The sequence below is a fragment of the Silene latifolia genome, chromosome X, assembly GCF_048544455.1.
Source record: "Silene latifolia isolate original U9 population chromosome X, ASM4854445v1, whole genome shotgun sequence".
In the NCBI taxonomy this organism is placed as follows: Eukaryota; Viridiplantae; Streptophyta; class Magnoliopsida; order Caryophyllales; family Caryophyllaceae; genus Silene; species Silene latifolia.
Genome location: NC_133537.1, coordinates 283,539,382 through 283,547,395, shown reverse-complemented (window position 1 = coordinate 283,547,395; position 8,014 = coordinate 283,539,382). Strand labels below are relative to the sequence as shown.

General features: G+C 38.5%; 1 protein-coding gene across 1 annotated transcript; it reads left to right on the top strand.

The window, feature by feature from the left end:
- The first annotated feature begins 3,861 nt into the window (after positions 1-3,861).
- Positions 3,862-4,404, top strand: LOC141620217 (uncharacterized). The gene is made up of 2 exons (XM_074437145.1): positions 3,862-4,123; positions 4,244-4,404. The coding sequence occupies exons 1-2, from the start codon at positions 3,862-3,864 to the stop codon at positions 4,402-4,404; spliced, it is 423 nt and encodes a 140-aa protein (XP_074293246.1).
- Positions 4,405-8,014: the final 3,610 nt, after the last annotated feature.

Below are 8,014 nucleotides of genomic sequence, written 5' to 3'. Positions count from 1 at the left end.
GAAAAGTGTCTTGAAAAGGCCGTCACAAATCAAAAATCCGAGATTGTAGGAAGTTTAACCATCATAGAAGGATCCAAAATACAAAATTTCATCACAAATGGGCAATCCTAAGGCCATTTTCGAAGCAATTTACGAAACAGTTGAGAAACCGTCTCAATTCTACTCAAATGCTCAATACTCAAAGAAAATTCAAAAAGAACACATGGTTATATTCCTTATATTACCAATTATTCATTTATAATATCAATTTCACAAGGCAAATTCATTTGGAGGAAATGCCCCAAATTTTCGAATTAATTGGGTTGAAAACCCTAATTTTTTTATCCAAATTAAGCAAATACGAATGTTAAAGCAAGAATCAGTCACATACCTCGATTAGTCATGATAAATGCAGGATTTTGATCAAGTTTTGGCGGAATGTCTTTGGAATTTGAGAGAGTTTAAGAAGAATTTGTGTTTTGATATAATGACATAACATGGGTTCTGTCGAGTTTTTACTCAGACAAGGACGAACACATGAAAGCATGCAGCAGGTGATGCGCATCTTCCAAGAGTCGCAGCTCTTGCTGCGCCTTTTCCTCAGTTTCCCTCCAATTCGATTCTCAAATGTTCGTTACAAGTTCGTTATTCGTGGGCCCATCTTTGGTGCGCCTCTTCTCTAACGCCATATATCGTATATTTGGTTCGTTTGATATTTATTCTTTGTCCGGACCCGCATCTTCGAGCAGACTTTGAATTGTCGCAGTACTCTACCTTCGAGCAAACTGTGAATCGTCGCAGTACTTTATCAAGGCTTCGCTTGCAACAACGAGCAGGTTTTCTCCAACAGTGTTTTGACACGCCTCAATTATTTTCCCAGTGAGAGTTCATGATAGCCGATTGTACTTCTCGAGATATGGAGTTTGCTTGAGACCGACGCGAGCAGATTCCCCCCAGCAGTTTCTACCGGCGTCCTGCTGCCCCTCAATATTATGTTTTATTTTTTCCCTCGGAGTTCGACAAAGGAAGAAGTCTCAGGTATGGTTTCTTCCTATGGCTGGCGAGCTTCCTTACGTAGTCTAATGGACTTTAAACGACCCTCCCCGATAGTCGACAGACTTTAAAATGTTCCCGACGACATGTCATTGGCTCAGACCCCTTGAGCCGCATTGCGTCGCCGTAGTCGCCAGGTTGTAATCTTCGATTGACCTGGTGGCTATACTTTGACTTTTGCCTTGTCCAAGCCTCACTCAAAGTGGGGGCTCTGTATATACCTCATTTCTGCACCTCCCGCAAACCAAACGGTGATGATTGGGCCGCATGTTTGGTACACGGAACAATTTATGACAGTTTGTAAGTTTATTGTCAAGTGATAGCTCAAATACTTGTGTCTACCCCTTGGTCGTCATCCACGCGCCATTACGGTCGTTTGGACAGTAATTAGAGTTCATTTGGAGTCCGGGTCAAAAACCGTCTTCATTTTCTAATAAACCGTTTAAAATGCCGAATCGGAATGTTCTGGAATATTCCGGATATTTCTATTCCATAATTTTAATCGTTTCATCTTTTGGCAAAATATATCCCGAAATCATATTTTGAACAATAAGGAAGTTGAGATCTACCGCAATTCCATAACAGAAACGCGGAAAATCTTTCTTCCGCAGGAGGAAACTTCTGGGGAAAGGACACAGCAGGTGCTCCGGCTCTTCCAAAGGACGCAGTGGTTGTTGCGCCTCTTCCCCGGCTCTTTTCTGCATATTTTAAGATCTTTTCGAGATTTGTTTCCAAAGTTTTACCATAACCCTAATTCCTCCGTGTGATTAGTATAATAGGGACCTTCGTTCCTCATATTTCTCACGCGAGTGTCCGCCCTTCTCTTCTCCCTTTGCATTCTAAGACCGCGCTCTTTGCTTATTGATGTCTACGTGCTTGATCAATCGACCACGTAAGCTCAGATCCTTCTGAGTACCAGTCTCGTTTGCATGACCGACCAATTTGACCAACTCCACTTCAATTAATCAAATCAATTTAATCTAAATCCTCTTACGAGGGCACTTTCATCATATATTCGAGTCGAATATCAATAATCGATCATTAAAATCACCAACGAATATTAACAATATGTAGTTCCGGCTTCACAGCCAGAACTCACTTCAGGAACAGACGCAGTAACCACTGCTCCTCTTCCAAGGGACGCAGCACTGTTGCTCCTGTTCCGGGGTGATTTCTGTCTCTGAACTTCCGTTCTTGCTTTGACCTAGTTTGTTAGTTTTACTATTAATCGTAATATCACCACTAATATGTCCGTTTTCTAACCTTTAATTATTTTCCTTTTCTTTTCTAAAATTATCCGTTTTAAACGTATTTTCGACGTAAATCATTGAACTGTTGTAATTATTGTAATTTTAATTATCGTATGTTGTTTATTGTACTCTTTACTATCGTTTTTTTACTCTCACATGTATTCAACCCTAAATACCTACTTCGACCTATTGTTTGCTAATTACATGTTCACCGACTTAGTTAAACTTCACATTCTAGGATCAAAACATTGTTTGTTGCATTGCATGCATATAATCGACAACAAATCGAGTATAAATGACTTCCCTATTTATTAGTTGAGGCCACTATCGAGGCGGGCGGGATTAGGTGTTCGATCAAAAGAGCTTCCTAATACGTACCCTCACCCCTTACTCCAGATCTCTGTGAACATCCGTGTTCATTGGCATCCACGAGAGTCATTCTAGACATAGAATACTAAGGGTAACGAGTTCTTAGTGTCTATGTCATTACTTTGTGTCTTGACATGACACGAGGTATTCGAACTGTTTCCAATTTTCCACAATAAATTGGTGGCGACTCCAAAAATGCAAACGCTTGTTCCCAAGCGCCTCCGTGGGCCTCCCGTGTCCACAATAAGGTGATTGTCCCTACTGACCATGCAACATTGAAGTATTTATTGGCTAAGAAAAAAGCCAAAACAAGACTTATTTGTTGGATTTTACTATTACAAGAATTTTATTTCGAATTCGCGATAAGTCGGGTACAGAGAATGTAGTTGCAAATCATTTGTCTCGTCTGAGATTTGCAGGAGGAGATTTATTTCCCATTGATGATTCTTTTCCAAATGACCATTTACTTGCTATTACTACGGGCACTCCGTAGTTTGCTGATTATGCTAACTATTTGGTTGGAGGTATTCTTCCTCCTGACTTATCCTATCAGCAGAAGAAGAGATTTATGCATGATGTGAAGCGGTATTTCTGGGATAACCCATATTTATTCCGGGAGTGCGCAGATGGTATTTATAGACGGTGTATTCCGGAGGGTGAGGTACATGCCATTCTTTCTCACTGTCACTCTTCTTCTTATGGTGGTCATCATGGTCCATCTAGGACTTTTGCTAAGGTAATGCAGTCAGGCTTCTTTTGGCCAACTATCTTAAAAGATGCTACTAGTTTTGTCCGTTCTTGTGATGCTTGTCAAAGGACGGGTAATATTTCGCAAAGGCGTGAGATGCCTCAAACTGGGATCTTGGAGGTGGAGATTTTTGATGTTTGGGGTATTGACTACCAAGGGTTGTTCCCTACATCTCATAGGAATTAGTACATTTTTGTAGCTGTTGATTATCTCTTTAAATGGGTGGAAGTCATTGTCACTTCTACTTGTGATGCTAAAGAAGTTGTAAAGCTATTTCAGAATATCATTTTTCTGGAGTTTGGAGTCCCTCGTGCGGTTATTAGTGATGGGGGTAAGCACTTTATTGAGCGTCATCTTAATTCTTTATTGAAGTAATATAGCGTTACACACCGTAGAGGATTGGGCTATCATCCACAAACTAGTGGGCAAGTGGAGGTTTCTAATAGAGAATTGAAGTCAATCATGGAGAAGGTAGTGAGCAAGAACAGAAAAGATTGGAGTCGTAAGCTTGATGACACCTTATGGGCTTACCGTACGGAATTCATAACCCCGATTGGAGCATCATCGTACCATCTAATATATGGCAAAGCTTGTCATCTACCTGTGGAACTCGAGTACGAGGCTATGTGGGCCATAAAGGAGGTAAATATGGATTTCTCATTGGCGGGTGAGAAGAGATTGATGCAGTTGAACGAGCTTGATGAATTTCGACTGCATGCCTATGGTAGTGCTCGAATATACAAGGAGTGAACCAAGAAGTAGCATGAGAAGCACATCTTGCAAGGAGAATTCCATGTAGATAAAAAGGTATTATTATTTAACTCTCGTTTGCTTTTATTCCCAGGTAAGCTAAGGAATAGATGGTCAGGACTCTTAACTGTTGTTGAAGTGAACAAATGTGAGACTTTTAAGTTGAATGGACAACGTTTGAAGGTGTATTATGACGGTGCCTATGTTGGGGTGATAGAGGCCATTGACCTCTTCACCATTAATTCGTCTTACTAATGAGGTAATACGGCCGTGCGGGACCGCTTAAACCAGCGCTACCGGGAGGCAGCCCGAAGTTTTACTTGTAATGATTTTGTAATTTAGTGTAGATACCTCATTTCTGCACCTCCCGCAAACCACCCGGTGATGATTGGGCCGCATGTTTGGTACACGGAACGATTTGTGACAGTTCGTAAGTTTATCATCAAGTGATCGCATAAACACTTGTGTCTACCTCTTAATTGTCATCTACGTGCCGATACGGTCATTTTGGCAGTAATTAGAGTACATTTGGAGTTCGGGCCAAAAACCGTCTTCATTTTCTAATAACCGAGTCAGAATGTTCTGGAATGTTCCGGATATTTCTATTCCATATTTTCCAATCTTTTAATCTTTGGTTAAATATCTCCCGTAATATTCACACAAAATATTAAGGAAACGAGATTAATCCGCTATTCCATAATAGAAACGTGGAAATCTTTCTTCCGCAGGAGGAAACCACTGAGGAAAAGACGCAGCAGGTGCTGCGCCACTTCCAAGGGACACAGTGTCTGCTGCGCCTCTTCCTCAGTCTATTTCTGCGTATTTTTCATATCTTTTCGAGATTCACTTCCAAAGTTTCTCTGAAAACCCTAGTTCTTTCGTGTGATTAGTATAAATAGAGACCTTCGGTATCACATATTTCTCACGCGAGTGTCCGCCCTTCTCTTCTCCCTTTGCATTCTAGACCACGTTCTTACTTTTTGACGCCTACGTGCTTGAACTTTCAACCACGTAAGCTCGGATCTTTCTGAGTACCAGCCTCGTTTTGCATGACCGACCAATTTGACCAACTCCACATCAATCAACTTTAATCAATCTGTTTAATTCCTCCTAGAGGGCACTTTTGTCGTACATTTGAGTCGAGCATCACTAAACGTTAACTTAGTTCATCTCGTTTCGTCAAACATGTAAGTCTGAGGGTGTAAATCCTTCTTTTATTTATTATTCTTTATTATCGTAATTAATATTGTAAGATTTATGTCGAAAGTATTCTTAAAACCGATTTGTAAAACCATGCTTTAAACTTTTTTTACGGATTATCAGAAGACAACCGTTGAGAAAGGACGCAGCAACTGCTGCGCCTCTTCGAAGGGACGCAGCACCTGATGCGCCTCTTCCTGAGGCTGCCGCAGTTCCTGCTTCCTTTCTTCTTCCTTCGTCTTTTGTTCGTCCTTTTGTTTTTCGCTTTGTTATCAATTGTTTATTGTTTCATTAACATAACAATTTGAATATGATAATTTTGAACTGTAATCCATTAATCATCATTAATTAATTCATCTTTCAAACTCCCGGCTTAAATCCCTTGTAATCCATATTTGCGGGTTTTCGTCATTAAATCAATTCGGGTTTTAGAGATTCGATTTACCCATATTGAATCTCTGAAATTCATCTTTGGTATACTTGTATCTGTTATTTACCGTCACCATCATTAATTCATCATTAATAACTTGTTTAACCTAATTAATTTGTTTGGTTTGTTTAATTCTTTAATTAGTCTCATCTTGTAATTAATTTGTTCTAATTGTTTCATTCATGTTTTATCGTTTTTATGACCTCATTTACATGTAAATAATATGTTAATCACTTTCATCCGAGTCAAATATCATTAATCGACCATTAAATTCACCAATGAACATTAACGAGATGCGGTTCCGGCTTCACAACCAGAACTCAACCCAGCAACAGACGCAGCGACTGTTGTGCCTCTTCCAAGGGACGCAGCTCTGCTGCGCCTCTTCCCGGTTGATTTATGTCCCTGAACATCCGTTTCTGCTTTGCCTACTTTATTAATTACGTGTTTAATTAACTATTAATCGTAATATCACCTAATAATCTGTTCGTTTATTCATTTACTAGTTTAGATCCCGCGTATAAATGCGCGGTATTTATAGAGTTTTTACTTTTATATTACTTAATAATGCTAAATTAATACCTCACTAATTTTTTATATTTCATGTCATTATATTTTGATATGAGAAAAAAAAAATTGAACTGTAAAATTATTCAAGAAAACCGAGAAAAATTGAACTGCAAAATAATAATGGTATTTAATTAATTGTTCATTTTCTCGTTATTATATATTTTTTCGAGGAAAAAAAATAAAACTGAAAATTAGTCAAAGAGAATTGAGTAACGTGCTGAAATGTATTTTTTTAAAACTATTTTTTATACCACAAAGCTAATGATTCCAATTTATTAATTCTCTCATTTGTCTTTGTCATGTAAGTAATCAAAACGATTCATAGTTTTGTTTATACATAGTATGAGTCAAGTCATTCTCAAATAATAGCATCAATAAAAGATTTAATAGTTTATAGCTTTATAATATTTATATTTTAATTAAAATATTATAGTTTAGTGTTTAGTAAAAATTATAAAATTTGATGAAAGAGTTAATATTAAATGAAAAAAATTATATAATGAAATACATTATAATTATTAATTACCTTATTTAGTGAATATAATTAAATTATCAATAGTTTCCTTATTCATAAAAATGCTTTCTGGAGGGAAAATTTTGGAGTTTACCTATTTATTTAGTAAATAAGGGATTCTTTCTTTTCCCAAACCATCCGTTTTAAATGTATTTTCGACATAAATCATTAATCCGATGTAATTATTGTAATTTTCTTTATTGTATTCCTTATCATATTGTTTGTATGTCTTCACATGTAATTAATCTAAATTACTACTTCGACCCAATTGCATGTTAAATTACGTGTTCACCGACTTAGTTAATTCTCACAAGCTAGGATTAATCTATTGTTTGTTGCATTGCATGCATATAACCTTCAACATATCAAGTATGAATAACTTCCCTAATCATTAGTAGAGGCCGCTATCGCGGCGGGCGGGATTAGGTGTTCGATCAAAAGAGCTTCCTAATACGTACCCTCACCCCTTACTCTAGATCTCTGTGAACATTCGTGTTCATTGGCATCCACGAGAGTCATTTTAGACATAGAATGCTAAGGGTAACGAGTTCTTGGTGTTCATATGTCTTGACATGGCACGAGGTATTCGAACGGTTTCCAATTTTCCACAATAAATTGGTGGCGACTCCACAAATGCAAAACGCTTGCTCGCTTTTCTCCCGAGCGGCCCCCGTGGGCCCGCGTCCACAGTTTGGCGACTCCGCTGGGGATAATACACTTACGTGTAGCCAAAAGGGTGAAACTTGAACAAGGTTAGGGAATAGTTTGTACAAGACAATTATCGGTTTTCATAACTCGGTCTTCCTAGATCGTTTCATTCTGCCTTCCTAGGCCCAACCCAACCCATTTGACCAATCGTCCCGTCTAAACGTTCCTAATTCTTATTTGGGCCTAAGGATGGATAGTGATTGACGTCATCCATACCATGGTACTTACTCTTGTTTGCATCAAGGACTTTCACTACTTGAGGAAATGGACTAGGAATCGGCCTTACTCTTGTTTGGTATGAGCCTCTCCACAGACCTCGGGTTTGATTATTCGGTATGGCAACCCACCCTTTGGGACAAAACCCTTCTAAATGCACTCATCATCCCGTTATAATGCTTGTATAATGTTTGTACCATATGTGATCACTATTTCTAAACAAAACC